Source organism: Theropithecus gelada, chromosome 1, assembly GCF_003255815.1.
Source record: "Theropithecus gelada isolate Dixy chromosome 1, Tgel_1.0, whole genome shotgun sequence".
Classification (NCBI taxonomy): domain Eukaryota; kingdom Metazoa; phylum Chordata; class Mammalia; order Primates; family Cercopithecidae; genus Theropithecus; species Theropithecus gelada.
This window is the reverse complement of record NC_037668.1, coordinates 105,293,083-105,318,559: the sequence shown is the minus strand read 5'-3', so window position 1 is coordinate 105,318,559 and position 25,477 is coordinate 105,293,083. Positions and strand designations below refer to the sequence as shown.

General features: G+C 37.2%; 1 protein-coding gene across 3 annotated transcripts in view; it reads right to left on the bottom strand.

Moving 5' to 3' along the window:
• Window positions 1-25,477, bottom strand: part of AK5 (adenylate kinase 5) — a 296,670-nt gene that overhangs the window by 233,378 nt on the left and 37,815 nt on the right. For all 3 annotated transcript variants that reach the window (XM_025389481.1, XM_025389482.1, XM_025389483.1), the window contains exon 6: window positions 309-500. In XM_025389481.1, coding sequence (XP_025245266.1) covers window positions 309-500 — 192 coding nt within the window. The remainder of the gene's footprint in view (window positions 1-308; window positions 501-25,477) is intronic.

Here is a 25,477-nt window from a genome sequence, read left to right as displayed (position 1 = left end):
CAGTTACTTTAAAACATTTTTAAAAATTTTTTAAAAACATTTTTTTACTTGAGGACCAAAGAATTTTGGTCAAGGTTAAAATTTATCTTCTTTCATAAAAATCAATTAAATTAAAATGAATGTTTTTTAAAAACATTAAGGCTTAAAAAGGCAAATCAGGTCAAAATGATACATTTTTTTTCCATTGGTTCTGTACCCCCAAAAAGCCACTTTTTAAGGTAAAGAGGATTTCTACATGAGAACATAGGCTAATGAGAGATCTGAAAGAGCGTTCTTGTATTGGTCTTGTAAAACTTGAGCTAACTTACTGTCATGATGAGCCCCTTTTCCTGGAAGTATTTAACCAATGGAGCAGCGTTCTGCTTGAAGTTCATTAGTCTCCTTTGGGTAGCTTTTACATTGTCGTCTGGTCGGCCCTGCTGTTCTGCACGCTTCAGTAATCTTTCTTTGAGTCTCTGATTAGCACAAGCCAGGAATACCACCAAGTCGGGGGTACAGATCTGTGGAGAGCATCAACAAACAGAGAGGTATTCAACATGCCAACCAATGCATGTGGGCAGCTGCATCCATTTCCTGTTGTTCTGTGGAGGCTGCCATATATTTGGCCCTGTATGTTTTTGCCAGTATATTTCCAGGGCTGCCGCTCTACCCAAGGCCAGGAGTAGCCTTTCCCACTGTAGTCCATGTAAATAGCATTCCCTAACTCATGTGGCCATATGTAGTAGCCAACACTTTTCATACATGCTCAAATAAGTTTCCAAGTTGAATTAAGAACAGTCTCAGCCAAACTTTGCTAAAAATATTGTATATGTGACTTGATTTTAGAGGGGCCATAGGTGTTCTCTACAGTAAATAAGTACTATTGCTATGATTACTATTTGGTACCATTTAAAAATTATCTACTGTATGCCAGGACCAATGCTATTTCCTTAAGATATTGCTGGCCGGGCGTGGTGGCTCATGCCTGTAATCCCAGCACTTTGGGAGGCCAAGGTGGGTGGATCAGGTGTTTGATACCAGGCTGACCAACATGGTGAAATCGTCTCTACTAAAAATACAAAAAAATTAGCCGGGCGTGGTGGCGCACACCTGTAATCCCAGCTACTCAGGAGACTGAAGCAGGAGAATCACTTGAACCTGGGAGGCAGAGGTTGCAGTGAGCCGAGATCGTGTCATTGCACTCTAACCTGGGCGACAGAGCAAGACTCCGTCTCAAAAAAAAAAGATATTGCTAAATTTTACAACAATCTGCAAAGTAAATGTTATCTCCATTTCATAGATGAGCAAACTGAGGCTCTGAGAAATTAAAATTAAATTAAAGTACTTGTCTGAGATCACATGGTCAGTAAAATAAAAGTTAATATTTGAACTCAAGTCTGTCTGGTCTAAGGCCTCTATTCCTTTCACTATCACAAAGTACTGAAAGGCCCAAAGGTCTTCATAAATTTCAGAAAATACTGAGGAGTGGCATGAAAAGAACCTAAGAAGTGAAAAGTTTCTATGTAACTAAATTAGAACTAGCATTGCATTTTAAAACGTAACATGACTATATGAGGTGAATGTAGCTTATAACTGAGAACAGGAGAAGGCAAAAAGACAGTTTGCATAGTGGTTTGAAGCAATAATCTCCAAAGTGTTTTACTGCATCTTCACATTAGTAAATGTTTTAAGCATATACCCCAATTACTTATTAATTTACTAATTATGCATGTACATATGATATGCATGTATTACTATACTAGTACAGAATACACATTGTAAAATATACACAAAAATACAATCTTTAAAGCATGGGATTCTACCATTGTAATTTTAATGATTTTTTTCCCATATCACAGTGGTTTGCTTTGTGCACTCTGGAGACCACTAGTTAAAAAATGGACTTGGGTTAATTCCAAGTCTTTGCTATTGTGAATAGTGCTGCAATAATCAACCCAAATGTCCATCAGTGACAGACTGGATTAAGAAAATGTGGCACATATACACCATGGAATACTATGCAGCCATAAAAAAGGATGAGTTTGTGTCCTTTGTAGGGACATGGATGCAGCTGGAAACCATCATTCTCAGCAAACTATCAAAAGAACAGAAAACCAAATACCGCATGTTCTCACTCATAGGTGGGAACTGAACAATGAGATCACTTGGACTTGGGAAGGGGAACATCACACACTGGGGCCTATCACGGGGAGGGGCCAAAGGGGAGGGGGGAGGGATTGCATTGGGAGTTATACCTGATGTAAATGACGAGTTCATGGGTGCTGACAAGTTGATGGGTGCAGCACACCAACATGGCGCAAGTAACAAACCTGCACGTTATGCACATGCACCCTAGAACCTAAAGTATAATAAAAAAAAAAAAATGGACTTGGGAGGCTGGGAGACAAGGATTCCAGTTTTTTTTTGCCCCAGGACTTACCAGCTGAACGATAGGCACATAATTTAATCTTGCTAAACCTCTATGTCCTTATCTGTCAATAGAGATACACGAACCTGCCTCCTTGAGTTATTATGAAGATTAAATAATATAAAATACACAGCATGTATGTTTCATGGCAGGTGCTCAATACATTTTAGCCACAGTTACTATCTCTTAGTTTTCATGATTCTGTGTGGCTCTGGTTCTCCTTTAACTTCTTATTTTTTATTTTGTTGTTTTGTCCTCTGCTCACATTTGTTCCTCCTCAGATCCCTGAAATGGGGGTGTTTTCCAAGGCTTAGATCATACTCTTTTCCCTCTCCAGGTTCTCACTCTTTCCGTGTCCTTCTACTGTTTTGGTTTCAGCCACTACCTTTAGCTGATAAAGTTCAAATCTCCACTGTCAGCACTGACTTTCAATAGCACCCCAGTTCTATATTTTCAAATGTCTACGTGACAGCTCTATTTATGTCTGAATGCTACCTGTGACTTGGCAAAAATTAATTTCAGCAACTTCCCACCTAAATAAAATCTCATCTTATTTATTTTTACTGTAGCAACACTCCTGTCTTAAATCTCTTAGCTGGAAGACTTAGCATCAATTCTAACCCTTACTCATCAAAACTTCTGTCTATCCAAGTTATCACTGCTGCCTATTGATTTTGTCTTTAAAAAATTGTTCAAATGACCAGGTGCGTTGGTTCATGCCTATAATCCCAGGACTTTGGGAGGCCAAGGCAGGCAGATCGTGAGGTCAGGAGTTCGAGACCAGCCTGGCCAAAATGGTGAAACCCCCCATCTCTACTAAAAATACAAAAATTAGCTGGGTGTGGTGGTGTGTGCCTGTAGTCCCAGCTACTCAGGAGACTGAGGCAGGAGATTCACTTGAACCCGGGAAGCGGAGGTTGCAGTGAACTGAGATTATGCCATTGCACTCAAGCCTGGGCGGCAAGAGCAAGACTCTGTCTCAAAAAAAAAAACAAAAAACAAAACATTGTTCAGACATCTCGTCTTCCAATTCTCACTGCCACTGTGTAAGCGCAGGAATATGCTAGGAAAGGTGATTAGGAGCATGGATTGTAGAATCAGACAATCCTGGGTTTGAATCTAGAATCTGCCTTCTATTAGTTGTTTGTCCTTGTGCAAACTGTTCAACTCCTTTGAACCTCAGTTTTCTCAACTGTAAAATAAGGAATAAACTCCTAACTCAGAAGTTAGTATTTCCTAATTTTTAAAAAACACGCAAATCATTTTTGAGAAACCTTAAAAAATTAGAAAATCACTTGGAATATTTGTGTGATATATCATAAAGAGATGTGAAGTTAAAGCTTTTATTTTTATCAAATATTATGTTATAAAATTCATAAACATAATTATCAGTAACATCCAGCTTCAGCCACTATAATAAAAGATATAATTTAAATTTTACTTTAAATAAATTACATAAGAATTTTGTTGACAAATAAAATGATATATTGTGCTTGGTTTGGTGATAACGTGTATTAAAACATCAGAAAAAATTAACTCAGCATTGAATGCAGATAAAAACTTCTTGCATTTTTACATTTTTGCATTTCCCACTGAAATGTTTTACTTTAATACATTTTGTGTTTGTTTTAGTCTGTTAATGTAAGTGCTTCTCTTTCCTTGACACAGTAAGGCCATGGATAGCCTTCTACACATGTGCGATTACTACAACGATTACAATCATCACTATAGTCTGTCTTTTACTACAGGTATTGGCTTTTGAAATACTAGCGACAGCTTGAAATTTATGTGATTTTTTAATACTTTGAATAAAATTGCATTTTGCTTATGTATGTTTTTAGTTAGACTTTTCCCAAGCAATTTTAGGTTTACAGAAAAATTAAGTGGGATATATAAGATTTTTGATCAATAAATGCAACTTCAAGTCTGAAAAAGATGACCTTGAAATGAATCTACTAAGCTATTGAATGTTATAACTGTGATTAATTTGCTGTCTTTCCTTAGTATAAATTAATGCCTTATGACTAGTTCAGTGGAAACCTTACAAGCCAGGAGAGAGTAGCATGACATATTTAAAGTGCTAAAGGAAAAAAATACCATTACCCTGGAATAGCATATCTAGCAAAAATATCCTTCAAACATGACAGAGAAATAAAAATTTTCCCAGGCAAACAAAAGCTAAGGGATATCATCAACACCAGACCTGTCCTACAAGAAATGCTAAAGGGAGTACTTTAACCAGAAAGAAAAGTTAGTTAATGAGTAATAAGAAATCATATGAAGGTACAAAACTCACTGGCAATAGTAAGTACGCACACAAAAAAGCACAGAATATTATAATACTGTAGCTTTGGTGTGTAAGCTACTCTTATCCTAAGTAGAAAGACTAAATGATGCACCAGTCAAAAATAATAACAACGACAACTTTACAAGACATAAGATATAAATAAAAACAACAAAAAAGTTTAAAAATGGGGGGATGAAGTTAAGGCATAGAGTTTTTATTAGTTGTCTTTTTGCTTGCTTGTTTGTTTATGCAAACAGTGTTGTTACCAGATTAAAATATGGGTTACGGCCGGGTGCGGTGGCTCATGCCTGCAATCCTATCACTTTGGGAGGCTGAGGTGGGCAGATCATGAAGTTAAGAGATTGAGACCATCCTGACCAACATGTCGAAACCTTGTCTCTACTAAAAATACAAAAATTAGCTGGGCATGGTGGCGCGCGCCTGTAGTCCCAGCTACTCGGGAGGCTGAGACAGGGGAATCACTTGAACCCAAGAGGCGGAGGCTGCAGTGAGATGAGATCACGCTGCTACACTTCAGCTTGGCAACAGAGTGAGACTCCGTCTCAATAAATAAATAAATAAATAAAGGGTTAAAAAATAGTATTTGCAAGCCTTAGGTAACCTCAAACCAAAAAACATACAATGAATACACAAATAAATAAAAAGCATGAATGGGATTGGTGCCCTTGTAAGGCAGAAACCAGAGACTCCCTGTCCCTTTCACCATGTGAGCGCACAGAGATAAGACTGCTATGAACCAGGAAGCAGGCCCTCACTAGACACCAAATATGCCAGTGCCTTGATCTTGCACTTCCTAGCCTCCAGAACTATGAGAAGTAAATTTCTACCGTTTTTAAGGCTGGATAAATAGATAAATAATATACGACTGGGAATTTAAAAAATTAAAATACAAAATAGCCAAGATCACCACAGCAGGTAGGCCTAATCAGCTGACTGCTCCACCTCAGCCATAAGCACGCTCATGGGATTCCTTGTAACCCCCGCATAGAACCATGTATTACAGCCTCATGTTCTCCAATAGTGCTCCATTTTAAAGGGAAAATATACTTAAACTGTTTATGTTTTCCCCAAACTTTAGTAGCAGACATCATTCCATTTTAAAAGATGTGAAGACCCTGAAAGTTTTTAAGAAATTCACTGTGAAATGTTGAGAAGTATCAGCAAACAAGATAGTGGTCATAGGATCCTTGGCATCCTTTTCCTTAGTGTATGTTCTCAAAAAATATGTGCTGATTGAATGAGTGAATAAATAAATTACAAAACAACAACACCACCAAAAAGTGAGGCATCACTTTTGTCTACACGGAAGTAAACTTTCAAATTGTTGATATTGTTTCTCCTGTGGAATCAACAGTCAGTCTTTTTTTCTTCTTTCATTACCCAGGCAACTCAATCTTCCTCCGTTCATTTTTAAAGCCTTTACTTGAATGACTATTCTGTTAAAAAGAACCTGTGACTGCCTTTGTGTAAGCAAAGACATATTCATTGTGTCAGACCGCAAAGTGAGCTCATTTTAATGCTCCTTGTTCTTAACTGTCAGTACTTTTGACTGTCCTATTCTTTATGAAGAAGTGTTAGAGGGTCTAGACTCCATAATTCAGACCAGCTAAACTGTCAGAAACCGGAAAGTAAAGTACTAAAGAAAAGAGAAAATCACAGTTGAAACAAAGACTTTCTAAAAAAGGAAAAAAGACAGACAACTGGTCTTCACTATCGTTTAACATGGAGACAATTTCTGGGCAGAGCTTTCAACAGATCACAGGGATAGGGGACAAAAAGTGGTATATGGGGCCCACCCAGGGGAAGAGGCTCTAGAAAGTAACCACATCAAACCCCACCCCCAGGCTTTTGCTGGAACTCCAAAATGGTATACTATCAAGAGTATGTGTGAACCACCCTCAGATAACTAAATTTCATTTAGGATACCCTCAAACTTTTATTGTATTAAGGGGATTGAATGTGTTTAACAGAGACAAATGAAAAGAGAACAAAAAGGACAAGTCAGAAGAAAATAATCCAGAATGAAGCAAAAGAAGAAAAAGGTAGAAAAAATATGGAAAGGAGCAAAAGAGACACCTGAGACATGGTTAGAAGGCTCTAGAAAAAGAGAAAATGAAGAAGCAATATTTGAAAATATAATACCTAAGAATTTTCCAAACTGACCAAAGTCATCAAATCCCAGATCCAAGAAGCAGTATAAAAACCAACAATAAGGCCGGGCGCGGTGGCTCAAGCCTGTAATCCCAGCACTTTGGGAGGCCGAGATGGGCGGATCACGAGGTCAGGAGATCGAGACCATCCTGGCTAACACGGTGAAACCCCGTCTCTACTAAGAAATACAAAAAATAGCCGGGCGAGGTGGCGGGCGCCTGTAGTCCCAGCTACTCGGGAGGCTGAGGCCGGAGAATGGCGTGAACCCGGGAGGCGGAGCTTGCAGTGAGCTGAGATCCGGCCACTGCACTCCAGCCTGGGCTACAGAGCGAGACTCCGTCTCAAAAAACAACAACAACAAAAAAAAAAACAAAAAAAAAACAAAAAAAAAACCCAACAATAATAAACAGAAAACTCAAACCTAAGCACACTATAGTAAAACTGAAAACCTAGAGAGACCAAAAAAATCTTTAAAGCAGCCAAAAAAGAAATGAGAGATTATTTTCAGAGAAGCAACAATCAGACTGACAGCTAAATTTTCAAAAGAAACAATGAAAGTCAGAAAACAATGACATGATTTATTTAAAGTGTTGATATTTAATAACTGCCAACCTACATCTCTATATCCAGCAAAAAAAAAAAAAAAAAAAAAAAATCTTCAAAACTGAAGACTAAATACAGCATTTCCAAACAAATGAAAACTGAGAGAATTTGTCATCAGAAATTCTAGAGTAATTAAAACATCAAAGAGTATTCTTTAGCTAGAAGAAAAATGATCCAGGATAGAAACTTGGCCCAGAAGAATGAATGAAGGGCAATGAAAATGGTAAATATGTAGGTAAACTTAAATAAATATTAACCTTATAAAAGAATAGTAAAAGTATCTTGTGATATTTACAAATAAAGGCAGCACATAAGTCATGAGGCAGGTAAATGAAGTTCAACTGTTCTAAAGTCTTTTACTTGTTCAGGAAGGGTACTTTTGCCACTGTAAAAGTACTGATTTCTATGAGACATTAATAAGTTAATGATGATATGCCATAATTTCTAGAACAGGAGTAGGTAAACTCTTTCTGTAAAGGACCAGATGGCAAATATTTCAGGCTTTGCAGACCATATGGTCTTGTAACGTGCAAGTAGCACAGACAATAGGCAAAATAATGGGCATGGCTGTGTTCCAATAAAACTTATTTACAAGGACAGGCAACCAGTAGGACTTGGTACATGGGCCATAGTTTGCTGACCCCTGCTCTAGAATAACCACTAAAAAAGCTGTCAGTCACATAAGATATAATTAACTAGCACGGGGGGCGGAAATTAAAAAATAAAAATTGTTTAACTCAAAAACGTAAGAAAGGAGAGAAGAAACACAAAACAAGTGGAACAAATAGAAGGTAAATTGTAAAATACTAGAATTAAACCCAAGTATATAAGTAATTACACTAAATTTGAACAGAATAAATATTTTAATTAAAAAATATGGACTGGATAAAAACAAAAACAAAACTGAACTACCTGCTGTTCATAAGAGTGTGTTAGGCTGGGTTCTCCTGTGCAGGATGCCTCAGGGCAGAAAGCCAAACATACACCTTGAGTCACTGCACACTACACTGGCACAAAGCTAGTCACAGCAAAAATGGCCAAGTAAAAGGTGGACTCAGAGGTTATGAGGTGGGGCCTCAGAGGTGTTCAATATAGCAGTACACTTTTAAGACACAAAAAAGCTAAAGGTAAAAGGATGAAAAAACATACCATGAAGACACTAAACAACAGAAAGCTGGTAAAACTGTACAAATATCAAACATAGCAGTATACCGTAGGGAGAAAAGTATTACCTAGAGCTAAAGAGTGCCATGTCATTATGATAAAAGGTTTAATTATCCAGGAAGAAATAATAACTTCTAATTTGCATGACCTAGTAAACTAGCTCAAAGTATTTAAAGCTGAACTTGAACAGAATTAAAAGGAGAAAGTCACAAATCCACAATCATAGTAGCAAATTTTAATGTATCTTTCTGAGCAACTGAGAATAAGTAGCAAAAAAATCAGTAAGCGTATAGAAGATTTCAACACAATTGACAAACCAATATTTACCTATAACACTGCAACAACCCAGTTGAGGATAAAGTCTTTAAAAACACACAGAGAAGTTGTTATAGAAGTTGAGCATATTCTGAGCCATAAAGGAAGCCTCAACAAGTTTGAAATGATTGAAATCATATAATCATCAATGGCGATAGTAGAAATAAGCTCTGCATAAATAATAAAAATATAAAAATAAATAAATAAATAAATAATAAAAATATAGCTAGAAAGTCCCCATGTATTGAAATTAAATGATAAAACTAATATTAATATATTTCCTGGGTTAAAAAATCACAATGGCAGAAAATAATATTTTATATTAAATTATAACAAAATTATGACATTCTAAAACATTTGCAAGGTTGAAATCAGTGATCTATACATGTAAAAATGGTAAAAAAAAAAAAAAAGAGAAAAATTTAGACCTTATAAGGTCTACTAAAAAGTAGAAAGAAGAAAAGATAAAGAATAGAAATTAATAAAATATAAAATAAACATATTATAGATAAGGGGTTGGTTCTTTGAAAAGACTAATAAAATTGATAATCCCTGGTAAAACTTACGAAGAAAAACAGAAAAGGCACAAATAATATTGAAAATAAAAATAAATGAATCTCTAAATATTCTATAAAGTTTAACATGCTAAAAGAGGATATTAAGAATAACTTTATGAAAACAATTTGGAAATTTTATATAAAATGAACCGATTTCAGTGGGACATGGCAGTGCATGTCTGAGTCCTACCTACTCAGGAGGCTAAGGTGGGAGGATCACCTGAGCCTGGGGAAGTCAAGGCTGCAGTGAGCCATGATGGTGCCACTGCACTTCAGCCTGGGTGACAGAATGAGACCCTGTCTCAAAAACAAAGAACAGATTTCTAGAAAAACTCAACTTCTCCATACTGACAAAAGAATAAACAGAAAGCCTAAATAGTCCTATATTTATAAAAGATATTAAATCCATAATTCAAAACTCTCACAAAAACAAAACCCCAGACCTAAGTGGCTTCACTGGTGAAATGTACTAGAAACCAATCTAACAAAAGCCTTCTGTAAAATACCAAAAAAGGGAATACTTTCCAATTCATTTTATGCAGCCACCATAATCCAAAGCCTGAGAACAACATTAGAGGAAAAAAGAAAATTTTAGGCTGATTTCACTCATGAACAGAGACATAAAAATTCTAATAATATAGCAAATGAATCCATCAATATGTAAAAAGGATTATACGTATCATGACCAATTTAGATTTAACCCATGGGTGAAAAANATGTAAAAAGGATTATACGTATCATGACCAATTTAGATTTAACCCATGGGTGAAAAATTGATTTACCTTTCAAAAACCAAGCATTATAGTTTATGAAGTCAATAAAGGGGAAAATCATTTGATAATCTTAATAAATTAATAAGTATGGAAAAAGCTTTGGTAATATTTAACATTCATTCATAATACTATTATCTAACTAGGAATTCAAGAGGTCTTCTTTCATGTGACAAAGAATAAATTCACAAAATGAATAGCAAGCATCATACTTAATTGGGAAATGTTGAAACCTTCCCTTCGAGATTGGGACTGAAACAACGATGCTCATTATCAGCACTTCCAGTTAACATTGTAAAGGATATTTTAGACAGTTCAATAAGACACAGAAAAGAAATAAAACACATGGTTGGAAAGAAAGAAATACGATTGTCATTATTTGCATACGATATAATTGTACATATAAAAATTAAAAAATTTAAAACTATTAGAATATGCAAATTTAGCATGGTCTGCATATAAGGCTAATATACAAAAATCAACTTTATTTCTATGTACTAGCAACAAATAACTTAAAATTGAAATAAAAATATTAAATTTTAAAAAGTCATTTAATTACCTAGGGTGAAAATCTAATGAAGGATGGTAGAAAAACACTATACTAATCTTGGTAGACATTAAAGAAGACTTAAAATGAGGCATGTGCCATATTCATGGATGGAACACTTAATATCATAAAATATGTCATTTTCCCCCAAATCGATCTATAGATTCAATGTAATCCCTAAATTCCAACAGGTTTTCTGGGGAGGGATACAGAAATTGAAAAGCTGATTCAAATTTATTTGGAAATGCAGAAAGATCAAGAATAACCAAGGTGATCTTCAAGTCAATCTTGAGGAAAAAGAATAAAGCAATAAAACTTATTAAAGATAGTGTGGTATTGCTGTAAGGAAAATGAGTAGAACACTGGAACAGAAGACAGAACCTAGAGACAGATTCACTGTCCAAATATATGGGCATTTGATTTATGGCAAGGGTGGCTCTGCAATGCAGTGGTGAAAGGACAGTTTTTTCAACAAATCGTACTGGGTAAAGTGGATGTCCATATGGAAAAAAATGGAATCCCTACATTATATGATATGCAAACAATTCATTCTAGATGGATTTTCAGATCTAAATGTGAAAGACAAAATGATAGTCTGGAAGATAATATATAAGAAAATAGTTTCTGTATCTTAGGGTTGGTAGGGATTTGTCAAACAGAACCTAGAAAACTCTAACCATAAAAGCAAAGTTTGATAAAATTGATTGCTTTAAAATAGAAAAAACACTCTTATTATTAACTACTCCATTAAGAGTAAGAAAATGTCAGCTACACAGGAGAAGATATTTGCCACATGTATAACCAACCTCATTCCCTCTCTTCACTTTTGAGGAGAAAATAGGTGTCTGCAGTCGGTCAGAACGACTTTTCACTGTGCTATAATACTGAGCAGAGGTATGGTTTGCCTCTCTTTTATCACCAAGAGGCTGAAGAATATCCATCTTTCTTTCTTTCTGTCTGCTGCTCATCTTTCTTTTTTGAACTTCCTTTTTCTGTGCAGCTATTGAGATCTGCCTGACTTAATTCTCAGAAGACCTCTGTTGGGCAGCTAAGCACTGACAGAGCTTATGATTCTCTGGCTCCAGTTCCTGGCTTCTTCTGCACTAGCATTGTCTGAATCAACATTTTTATAACAATAGCAGGACAACCTGAGACTGGGGGTGAAATTAGGATTGGAGGAGGCTTTGGTCAGCTTTGGTCCCAGGCTCCAGGCTATCCCCAGCCCAGATAAAAGGAATTCTCCATGTGGTTCAGATAGCATTTTGGGACTCCCCTTGGGTTTGATAACAAAGTTTCACAGCAAAGGAATGGTTTTGTTTCTGAAAAGGTAGTCCTTGCACTAGTTGCCCTTGTTCAGGCATCCTCCAGAAGCCTGCTAGAAACACAAATTCATATGGCCCGGCACAGAGGCACACCCGTAATTCCAGCTACTCAGGAGGATGAGGTGGAATGATCAGTTCAGCTCAGGAGTTTGGGACCATCCTGGGCAACATAGCAATACCCCATTTAAAAAAATGCAAATTTATGAGCTCCATTCTGCTCTACTGAACCAGAATCTCTGGAAACGGGACCCATGAAAGTGTGTTTTAATCTCTTCTTTGTATGAAACTTTCTACACAGAAATGACTGGTCAAGACAGGACCTTAGTGAAGTTGTAGGGTATTTAAAAGTAAAATAATAACAACAATAAAAATCCAAAGTGTATCAATATGATTAACCATGAAAATGGAAAAAATAAAGCTTTTTTTTTTTTTTCACTGAGGGAGAGAACTAGTATATGAAACTTTATTTTGGTAGTTTAGCCATTTCCTGTTGAAAAGCTGCATTCCATCTGTTATTGTTTGAGTATGTCCACCAAAAGTTCACGTGTTGGCAATTTAGTTGCCATTGTATTGGTGTTAAGAGGTGGGGCCTTTGGGAGGCAATTGGGTTAATACTATTACAGTGGGAGTTCAGCCCCCTTTGCTGTCTGTGTTCTCTCATCCACCCCTCTGCCATTGGATGACCCTTGCCAGATGCTGGCGACAGCCTCTTAGGCTTCCCAGCCTCCAGAACCATAAGCCAAATACACTTCTGTTCTTTATAAATTACCCAGTCTGTGGTATTGCTATAACAGCATAAAAGAAACTAAGACACTATCCATTTCCATGATCCTGTGGTAATCTCCTAAGCCCCAAATGCATATGGTTTGTACTACTTTAGTAAATAAATTAGTTACTAAGTTACTCTGTCCTTTCAGAAGCCTAATTAATCATATCTGCTGAACAGAGAATATCATTAATGGTTTCAAAAACATATCGTTAAAATTAGTATATGAAACGTATTTCTGTGGCTTGATTTTTGTGGCTCAAATCTTCATTTCAATAAAAGTGATTGGGGTATATTAGGCTCTCAAGATATACGAATTTAATAAAGAGGAAACATTGAAGGTTTTTTTTTGTTTTTTTTTTTTTTGAGATGGAGTCTCACGCTGTCACCTAGGCTGGTGTGCAATGGTGCAATCTCGGCTCACTGCAACCTCCACATCCTGGATTCATGCGACTCTCCTGCCTCAGCTGGAGTAGCTGGGATTATAGGCACCCGCCACCACACTCGGCTAATTTTTTGTATTTTTAGTAGAGATAGGGTTTCACTATGTTGGTCAGGCTGGTCTTGAACTCCTGACCTCATGATCTGCCCGCCTCAGCCTCCCAAAGTGCTGCAATTACAGGCGTGAGCCACTGCACCTGGCCTGAAGTTTTAATGAATAGTATATACCAGGTCGACAATAAGGAAATGAATGTAAAGTTACAAAGCTATTTTTATTCTCTAAGATGTCTTTTCCTCACTGTTAATTTGATTATTCAGGCATCTATTTCATTCATTTACAAATTTATTCAGGTAGTATTTACTAGGATCCTATTATGAGCTAGAAGTGAAGTTCTGGAAAGGTAGACTGAGACTAGATGGGCTGGCATTGTCTTCTATGCTAAGCAGCTGGGGTTTTGTTATATACACATGGGAGTAATATATTTTATTTTGTGCTTTACAGTGCCAATGGCAGTGCAGGCAGCAGACTAGATGGGGAGAGACTAGAGGCAAACAGATCATCTGGAAGAGCTAATGAGCCTGAACTGTCTACAATTATGTGCCCTTTATGAATAGAGGGCAAATAACATATAATGTAAAACATGATCTTTATGACCATAAGTGCTAACACTAGGCAAACAGCACTGCAATAAGACAAAATAACTTTCTGAAATTGGAGGGGAGGGAGAAAAGAAGGCAAATGAGTAAAGTTAAAAAATACATCAGTTGTTTCTATACCTGTAGGGTGAGCTATGCCTGCCTGGTTCATGGTGATCAGTATATGGACTCCTCATTACTAGTGCATGTAATGCGTGATTGAATAAACTGCAAACAGCATCTATTAAGAAGTAGTCAAATGATTGGATGATAATGTTGGCTGATGTTGCCAGACTCAGCCAAGAAAAATCACTATAGGGATTTTCTTCAGCATGTTGTTAATGTCATCATTTAGCAAACTTCTTTTTTTTTTGAGATACGATCTTGCTCTGTTGCCCAGGCTGGAGTGCAGTGGCTCAGTCATAGTTCACTACAGTCAAACTCTTTGACTCAAGCGGTTCTCCCATTTCAGCCTCTTGAGTAGCTGGGACTACTGGTGCACGCCACCATGCCCAGCTTATTTATTTACTTATTTATTTGTAGAGATAGGGTCTTGCTGTTTTGCCTAGGCTGGTCTTGAACTCCTGGCCTCAAGCGATCCTGCCACCTTGGCCTCTCAAAGTGCTGGGATTACAGACATGAGGCACTGCACCCTGCCCCATTTAGCAAACTTCTAAGCCAGCTCTCTCTACCTGCCTCCTTACAAACATTTAACATTTAAATTCATAATACTGACTATAGGAATGATTCCCCATGAGATTCTGTTACTGGTATGTGGACACAATCCTGACTTATACTGACTACTATGTTCATGAGTTCATGGAAGCAAAGATTGAGAAGGATCCTTAAAGGTCATGTGGTCCAAATTCCTATTTAATCTGCATAGCAATTAATTTTCAAAAAAATTTGGAGCTAACTAAAAATATATATCTTTAATTTCATTGCATTCATTTAAAAAAGAAGTAACAGTGTTATTTCTCCATGATCTACCTACTTTGGACAACTGGATTTTATACTTTGAGACATATTGCATCCATTCAAAGGCAGTATTAGAAAAGTGGTTTAGACATTCTTAAAGGAAGAAGCACATTTTCAAATCTTTTAAAAGCATTTCTTGTAGGAAAATAAAACTCCAGAGTATATTAAATGTGAACTGATATTGGGAGAATACAAAAGAGTGAGAAATTATCAGATAGCAGCATTAATACTTCATGCACAAACTTACTGAATGGAAAACAGACTAAAAATTTGCCACAAAATGTCATTATTAAAGATTTCCATTTGAAACTTATATGAAAGTACTTAAAAAAAAACTTTGGTATTATTCCAAAGGCAAACTGGTATCTTTTTTTAGGAATAAGTCACTTTGATTCATGTAGCTGAAAGAAGCTAACACTTCAAAAGAAGATTCACGCTTAATATAGTTCTATTTCACACTTATCCACATTTATTTCTTAGCACTCAAGCACAATGACTGTCTCCAAAGAAATTCATAAGGCTATTAAGTTATTAATGGATGGAGGAGTGATGGTATTGCACTCTATTCATTAGGTCTTACCAGACCTCTCTGCTTATCTCAGAGAGTTGTCTCAGAATAACTCTTCTCTTTCATATTGGTAATAAAAAAACACTTTAAACATATCATCAGCCAATATTTGAGGCATTAAGTAACACCCAAAGTCCAGCCATAATTTGATAATATATCTTTAGTGCATCTTGTTCTCAAATTTTTCTTGCACATCCTACATATAAGAAACATTAAGGAAGAATCATTCATTTTTCCACTCCTTCAATCCATAAACATTTATTGTTTAATATATACCTTTAACTGGTTAAACTAGCTCACTATTCTTCATTCATTTCTTTATATTTTTAAACATTTTCTGACAAGTATGGTTCTAAAACCACCTGGAAATGCATTGATAGGTGTCCACTTCAGTTCAACAAACATTTACTAAGCATTTACTATGAGTCAACTATGACACTAGACGAAAGAGATGCAAAATGGGCAAGACATAGTCCCTCTCAACAAGGTTCTCCCAATCCATTGTAGAAGCAGACATATAAAATGTTATTTCAATACAGCGAAATTCTATGGAAGTTTCACTAAATTGGAATATAGTTCCAAAATGGAGGCCAGCACAGGGTGTAACAGAGGTAGAGAAGAGGGCCTTGAGGTCTGGAAATTTGTGGTCCATGTGAGCAGCACATGACCATATGGCATGTCGTCTTTCCCCAGCAACTTTTTAGGACTCTGCTTTTCCCATGAAAGTGTGTAGGGAGAGGAAGAAAAGAAGGATTTACATCCAAGTCTGTGTCCTGGCAGGCAAAAATGGTTCTGTGAAAAACCCTTATGATATAATCAAATTACCTTTCTATCACTCACTAGGGAGATTTTATTTTAGTACTACCAGATATATAATAGTTGAATTTTGTATTTTAAAAGTAGCGGCCGGGCGTGGTGGTGGCTTACGCCTGTCATCCCAACACTTTGGGAGGCCAAGGCGGGCGGATCACGAGGTCAGGAGTTCGCCTGACCAACATGGTGAAACCCTGTCAAAAAATACAAAATACAAAACAACAACAACAACAACAAAAAATCTACAAAAATTAGCCGGGCATGGTGGTGTGTGCCTGTAATCCTAGCTACTCTGGAGGTTGAGGCAGGAGAATTGCTTGAACCCGGGAAGCGGAGGTTGCAGTGTAGTGAGCTGAGATTGCACCACTGTACACCAGCCTGGATGACAGAACGAGCCTCCATCTCAAAAAAAAAAAAAAAAAAAAGAAAAAAGGAAAAAAAAGGTAGCGCATAATCTGGCATCCAGCTCTGAATTGCTCTGATGTAATAGAGAATTATAAATTCAAGTTTCTTGTTAGAGGATGATGGCCTGGTAGCCACCATCACATCCAGAAGAGGAAGCTAAGCCAAGAGACTACCCAATGAAATGATGTGCAGAATACACGGAAGCAAGTCTCCTTCAGACAATCAGGAACAGTCTCTGTTCAACAACTTCCCCATCTCGCCCCAATGCCCCTTTAACTACAACCCAACTTCCAGGAGGAGGGTAGAAGTTTTGTTTTTTTCCTATAAAGATCTAATAAATGGCTTGGTAGATTCAGGGTTTCTAGAACATCTGAGATGAGAATTCAAACTTTTTAACTCTGCAGTCTACATCCTGGGGGGTATGGCCCCATTCAGGTGGGTTTATATCTGGGATGAGCAGAGAATCATCATTACTAATTATCACTGCACTTTAGATACGGCTTCAGAATCCTTCTCAGCACACTGAGTTAAGGAGTCATTGCAATTTGAATGTGGTACACAAGATGAAACCTTTTTGCCACCATTGGTTTATACACATAAAAGAGGTGGCTCTATAAGCATACATGAAAATTAGTTTTAGTCTTATTCTATAGCCATGAGTAAGACACACACACACACACACACACACAAATGGTGGTGAACATTTTTTTTAATATGTTCCACACTTAATTAATTGAATTTTTAAAGCAGTGGTGGACACAAGAGGCATTTTTAACTAAAATCAGAGAAGTTATTTCCTAACATTGTTCATGCCATTTTTTAATTTTCGGCATTTTCAGGAGGCTAATCTTCACCCTACTTTCTCATTAGTAAATGGGTAGATTGCCAATGCTCTACAAGGCAATAGCTATTATAAGAACGGGTCTTTTCAAATTGTGCTGGTGCCTTGAGTTGAACCCAGACTTTTGAGTCTCTGTTGGCTGCAGCAGCAGCAGCTGCTTTCACCCTGGTCTTCTGCTCTAGCAGGGAGCCAGAGCACTGAAACACAATCATTCTCACAGGATATTTTTAGATTATTGATTTGGTGCTTTATTGTTTCCTTATTTTTGGAAATGTATGAGTGATTTTGACAGAAACTAATCTGAGCTGGAAACCCTTTCCAAATATTTCTCTCCTCTATTTCTCTCTCTGTGCATTATATCTATCTACACACACATGTGTATGTATGCACACACATATACATACATAAACACACACTGACTAAAGAATGATATTTATTAGAATATTTGGTAGTTCAAGTGGAATATATTTGAGTTAATTTCCAAAAGGCTTATTATTAAATTATAATAGAAAGCAAAGAAGCTCAGATATAGAAAGGCCTGCTAGAGATTTTAAACCATTATTCATTCTAATTATTCATTTGCTCACTCATTTCGATCATTCATTCAGTAAATATTGAGTGTTTATGTGTACAAAGATAATATTAAAGAATTCCTAAAAGTTTTCAGACAAGAAGAATCAATGATTGGCTCTAATAATTTGCTCTAATGTTTATGGTACTTTTAAGGAGATTTTTCTCCTATATAAATTCAAAATTGTTTTCTTAAATGCAAATTTATTTACTCAGCAGAAAAGAAACAGACAATATGCTATTTAAAAACTGTTATACATGCATGGGAAACAGTTATAAAGAGATGACTATAAAGAAAAACAGGCTGGGCACAGTGGTTCACGCCTGTAATCCCAGCACTTCGGGAGTCCAAGGTGGGCAGATCCCCTGAGGTCAGGCATTCGAGACCAGCCTGGCCAACATGGCGAAACTGTCTCTACTAAAAATACAAAAAAAATTCGCCAGGCGTGGTGGCACATGCCTGTAGTCGCAGCTACTTGGGGAGGCTGAAGCAGGAGAATTGCTTGAACCTGGGAGGCGGAGGTGGCAATGAGCCGAGATCACGCCACTGCAATCCAGCCTGGGCGAAACTCTATCTCGAAAAAAAAAATTTTTTTGAAATAAACAGAGCAGAAGTTGTAAAACTAAATGCACTCTCTCTTACAAAATAGGGCATTTGGAAAATTAAAAATTCACTTTAATATGTTGTCCACTGCTCAGAGCATTTTGGGATCTAACTCCAGAGAGGATCTTTTGAATGCTAAACCCCAGTCCTTTGGGACTAGACTGACCTTTTTTACTGCTCAGGGAGATAGTATAGTTAGGTAGAGAGAGCACTGGGGAAAAGACAGTAAGGTGCGTAATCTAGCTCTCACATTAACTAGATTTGTGAATTACAGCCAGCCATTTAATCTCTCTGGGACTCAGTTTTCTCATTTACAAAATGAGATCAGTAGCTACCAATCTTTTTTAGTTCAAAGACCGTTTTTAAAGTTTTTTGTTTTTGTTTTTTAAATCCCAAGAATCTCCACATGGTAAAGCTATCCTTTTGGTATCAGTTGATTGAGAAAAGGCTCCTGTTTGCCTAGCTTTGTTTCCCTCTGCAATGACTCAGCTGCCCCCAGAGGGAGGGACCCCCCGTCACCTGATGCGGGATAAAGTAGCCTGTAAAATCTGTGCTTGAGTTACTCTTCTATGAATCAATGTACTCATGGAAACCATTAGTTAAACATGAAAGGAAAGAATTTCTTTAGGCTATGACTCACAGAAAAAAAAGAAAAGGAAAAAGAAAAAAAAAGAATCTAGGACTACAAACAGATTAAATGCAATAATCAAGGGCTACTCACCACATTAGTAAATTAGTCACTACTCATTCTTCTAAAGCAAATATAAGCATATCACCCTCTAACCCATCCACATATTTGGACAAATACCCATGACTATGTATTCAAACAACGCTATTTTAAAAATAAAGATGTTATTCTTCTCAGTCAATATTTTAGGAAAAATCATCATGGAAAGTTAAACAATAAGCTAGACATGGCTCACCCTGTTTTTATAGTACATAAAAATGTGCTGCTAATATATAGAAATACAATTGATTAGTACATTGGCCTTGTATTCCATGACCTTGCTAAATTTAACTAACAGTTTTAGTAAACATTTTGTAGATTCCTTAGGATTTTCTTTGTAAACAATCATGTATTTCAACAGTATAGACAGTATTAGTTCTTCCTTTCCTATATTTATGCCTTTTGTTTCTTTTTCTTGTCTCAGAGCAGTATTTAGAACTTCTCAGACCACTATTTAGAACTTTTACTATTTCTATTTAATGTTGTTAAAGCTGTTGTAAAAGCTGACACCCTCACAATTCCCAATATTAGGGGGCAGCACCCAACATTTGACCATTAAGTATGACATTAGCTATAGGTTTTTGTAAATGCTCCCCATCAGACAAGAATTCCCTTCCAATCCTAATTTGCTGGTTTTTTTATGAACTTATGTTCAATGTTGTCAAATGCTTTTTCTGCTACTATGATCAAAAAGAACATCAAGCTTTTAAAATGTATTGAGACTTTTTTTTTTTTTTTTGAAAGGGAATCTCGCTCTATGGCTCATGCTGGAGTACAGTGGCAAGACCTCAGCTCACTGCAACCTCTGCCTCTCAGGTTCAATCGATTCTCCTGCCTCAGCTTCCGGAGTAGCTGGGACTCAGGCATGTGCCACTGTGCCCAGCTAATTGTTTTGTATTTTTAGTAGATGGGGTTTCGTCATGTTGGCCAGGATGCTCTCAAACTCCTGACCTCAGGTGATCCGCCCGCCCTGGCCTCCCAAAGTGCTGGGATTACAGGCATGAGCAACCGCACCCGGCCGAGACTTGTTTAATGGCTTAGTAAATGGCTTATCTTGGTCAGTGTACTGTATGCAGTCAAAAATACTGTGCATTATTCAGTTGTTTGATACAGTGTTTTAGACATGTCTATTGTTCTTTAGATTTCTATGTCTGTACTGGTATTTTGCCTAGTTGTTATATTAAATACTGAGAAAAAATTGTTAAAATTTCCAATTATGAATGTGCACTTGTATATTACTTCCTTTATTTCTATCAATTTTTGAGTCATGTATATTGAAACTTTTTATTAGGTATATATACATTTATAAATTGTATGTCTTTCTGATGAACTGATGCATTCACCACTATGAAATATTCCTGTCTCTGGTGAGACTGTCTGAAGTCTACTTTAATGTCAGTAACATCACTCCAGCTTTCTTATGTGTAGTGTTTTCATGGCATACCTTTTTTTTTTTAGACAGTCTTGCTTGTCGACGCCCAGGCTGGAGTGCAATGGCATGATCTCGGCTCACTGCAACCTCTGCTTCCTAGATTCAAGCAATTCTCCTGCCTCATTCTCCTGAGTAGCTGGTATTACAGGGATGCACCACCATACCTGGCTAATTTTTGTATTTTTAGTAGAGATGGGGTTTCATCATATTGACCAGGCTGGTCCCAAACTCCTGACCTCAGGTGATCCGCCTGCTTTGGCCTCCCAAAGTGCTGAGATTACAGGCATGAGCCACTGCACCTGGCCTGGTATACCTTTTTAATCCTTTACTTTCAACCTGCGTTTTAATTTTTTCAAAAGTGTCTCTTGTAAAAACGAAGTATGCTTATTTCTACCCATATAATGAAAATCTTATTTTAATCTTTCCGTTATGGTAGAAATCTTTCTGATACTGTGTGGCTGAGTCTGCACCCAAATCTCATCTTGAATTGTAGTTTCCATAATCTCCACGTGTCATGGTAGGGACCAGATGGGTGGTAATTGAATCATGGGGGCATTTACCCCCATGCTGTTCTCATGATACTGAGTTCTCATGAGACCTGATGGTTTTCTAAGGGGCTTTCCCCACTTTGCTCAGCACTTCTTCCTGCCGCCCTGTGAAAAAGGTGCCTTTTTTTCCCTTTGTCTTCTGCCATGATTGTAAGTTTCCTGAGGCTTCCCCAGCCATGCAAAACTGTGAGTCAATTAAACCTCTTTTCTTTGTAAATTACCAGTTTTGGATATTTCTGCATAGCAGCATGAGAATGGACTAATACACCTTCTGTAGAATAAATAATTACCCTGTTTATTCATTTTAGAAATTCAGCATCTCTAACATTTTTCTCATAATGTGGGGCACACTTGTACACATAATCATTCTTCAAAGAATGCAATGTGCTTACAGTCAGTGAGACTAAATCAGTAGGATCTGAGAATAGTATCTTGGACTTCCAACATATATGACAGCCAGTTTAATTTGAATTTATATTTTTGGCAATTACTTAAGATATCCAAATTATAACTGTCTCTGCATTTTCTCAAGAAACTGGTCTTTTCTATTAAAGAGATTATGGAAATTGCGCCTGGAAATTAAGGAAATAAAATAGTTTATATTTGAGTGAATCTCGGTGCAGAAAATACAAAATGTTACCACTGGGAAGCCTTTTGTCACTCATCCTTATGAGGCATTCTAGGGGAATGAAACCAGTGTGTGCTGGCATAAAAGAATGAAGACACAGTTACTGAACAACTGCTGTGGGCAGTGCCTTGCAGAGCCGTGAGAAATACAAAACATAGATGAAAGAGTTTCAGCCCTTAATGAATCTGATTGTGCTATCCATTTTCCCTTTGCCCCTCTAGCTCTACTCTACACCATTCTCTCCCCAATTCTGTGCCCTGATGACTTTTCTGAAATGTATAAATCAGTTCTCTTGATCTCTGGCTTGCAGCTGTTTTTGACCAACGGTAAGCATCAGTAGGAGATCAGAGGAAAGGAGGAAAGGAAAGTCTCGATATTTATTCCCTTGGCTCTCATCCTGTGAAATCATCATGAGCTGGCTACCTCTCTCTACTGAAGGTCAAGGCCCCTATAAGGAACCTTTCTTCATACATTTGTCTTTTTCTGGGTTCTCCTTGAACTTGCAGGCCTAGGGATGGAAACAGAACCCACTTCCAGCAGCCCTGTAGCATTGAACTATCTTTTGTTGTTTGTCCCATGCATATCTTTCCATTGTTTCCTCATGCCCTATGCACACCTTTATTAAACACTCTTCTGTTTAGTCTATTTGAGTATGCCATTGCTTTCCTGCTGGAACCTGACACAGGAATATGAACTAATAATTAGCAATATAAAGCATTATGTGATAAGGGCCATATAAATATTGTAAATTGTAACATAATTTGCTGAACAAGTGGAGAGTAGACAGAAATCTCCAATGCTTAGGGTCCTAAAGGAAGGTGTCCAAGAGAAGGGGAGACTGGACAAGCAGAAAAAAGAAGACCCATTGAAGAGAGACAAGCAGTGAGGGAGCAAGAACAAAGTGTATTGAAGGCACAGTGGTAAAACAAGCCAGGTCCTGCTCAGATGGGATTGCTCAGATCAGACTGTTTAGGGTAGTGATTCTGTGGAGACTCATGCACCGAATGACATTAATGCTGGGAACACATCTTACTTGAAATTCCTCACAGTCTAAGGAATTTCTCTTCCAGTCAGAAAGTGTGAGACTAGTGAAGGTGGCATTACTGATGATATGATTTGAATCATGTCCCCACCGAAATCTCATGTCAAATTTTAATTTCCGGTGTTGGAGAAGGGGCCTGGTGAGAGATGACTAGATCATGGGGGCAAAGTTCTCATGAGTGGTTTAGCAGCATCCCCCCGTGCTCCTGCATAATGAGTGAGTTCTCACGAGATCTAGTTGTTTACAGGTGTGTAGCATCTCCCCACCTCTCTTTCTTTCTCCTGCTCCAGCCATGTGAAATGCCATCTTCCCCTTTAAGATTCCACCATGATTGACGCTAAGGAGATGCTACACATCTACAGCCTGTGGAGCTGTGAGCCACTTAAACTTCTTTTCTTTATAAATTACCCAGTCTCAGGTATTTCTTTATAACAGTGTGAGAATGAACTAATACAACTGGGATAACAGTGGATGCGCTCCAATTTCAGTACTTCACTATTATTCGCAACAGACCACTTGTTTCATAACTATGACAACATGCTATGGCTAAGAATCTTTGCCATGTGCCATTATAGACTAAAGTTTGCATGTTAATGTGTTTAAGAATAAACTTTACTAAAGGTTGCTGATTTGTAAACTTGCAGATTCTTGGGTTCCACTCACCAGAAATTCTAATTCAGCAATTCTCTCAGGGAGATTGGACAATATGCATTTTTTAACAAGACATGTACTTGATTCTGAATCAAACCATAGAGGGAGAAACATGTTTGTGGACAGTAATTGTCATGAAAGGTTTTCAATCAAAGGGGTGAACTAATGGCAGTGCTCTTTTAGAAAGATTAGTCTGGCCATAGGACACAAGATAGACTGGATGTGGAAAGAATGAGGACAGGGAAAGTAGTCGAGGGAAGACTCTAAAAGTTCAAACAGATGGGACTGAACACCTGGCATGAAAAGATGAGCAAGAAATGAAATTAAGGGAAGGGACACATATGAGCAAAGTGAAAAATGGGCAGGTATTTATTATTAATTGACCTTTATGGTATGGGGGTTTAAAACATGTCAACAAGTGTTTTTTTTTTTTTTACACTCCTATTTTTTAAAAAGTGGATTCTAATTCCCCTCCCCTTGAATATAGGCCAGTCTTAGTGGCTCGTTCTTAACAAATAGAAAGTGATAGAAGTGACAGTTTATGACTTCTAAAGCTAGGTTACAAAAGGTGATAGGGCTTCCTTCTGGCTCTCTCAAGTTAATGCCTTTAGAGCCTTGAGCTGCTATGGAGTCCAGCTACCCTGAGACTTCCATGTGGAGAGATGAGAAGAGATGCCTGAGGAGCCTCAGCTGTTCCACCCCCAACAGTTTCAGTCTTCCCAAACCAAGCATGAGGTATACAGATTGAGAAGACTTTGAAATTACTGCAACCCCCAACTACCATTTAAATGCAACCTCAGAAGCGATGTTGAGTTGAAACCAATCAGCTGAGCAGTTCTTGACTTCCTGACCCATAGAAAGCATGTGAAATTTCAAATATTGTTGTTTTAAGCCAGTAAGTTTTTGGGTTGATTTGTTACACAGCAACCGTGCCTTGAAATATATGGCAAAGTCGAAGATGACTCTAATTTTATCTTTATACAAAGTTTGGATATTGATTCTCCACTTGGCATAGGACAATTATAAAAATCTCATCAGCCTTTTAACTTTAATGGTCTTTTGTAGCATCACAGCACATTGCAATAAAAATAAATGAATAATCATCTTCTACTAATATATTATCAATTTCAAAACCTAATTATTAAATAATTATAAAGAAGCTTCTAAGTCATTAGTTCCAAGGGAAAGCATCAACATTTTCTTTTAATATTTTCATGAAAGTGCTAATGCTTAGAAAAAAATATTGCATAATTAAAATTAAATCACTCTTGTCTCCCTTAGGAACCACAAATCAAATTATGAGTTTGTCAAATCAATTCACTATGCAAGTAGGATCATAGCCCTCTGAGGGTTAATTTTCTTTTATCTCTAACGTTTTTTAAAAAACCATATTTAGTTGAGAATTTTTCATATATCCACTCTCACTCACTCAAACTCAGAACTTACTCTATTTTAGACTCCTTAAATGGCAATGCTGAGGCTAAATTACAGATCCTAGAGGAAATCACAAATAGAAAAAGAAAAAAAATGAACAGATCGTCATTCTACACGCTTCAGCAGGCCTCACTCTCTTTCATCCCACAGTGCATGACAAATGGAGTTCACAAGGACTGTGTTTGCTCCAGGGCCACAACCTTCCTAAGCACAATTCCTGGAGTCCTTTCTGTCTTACTCAAGAAGCCG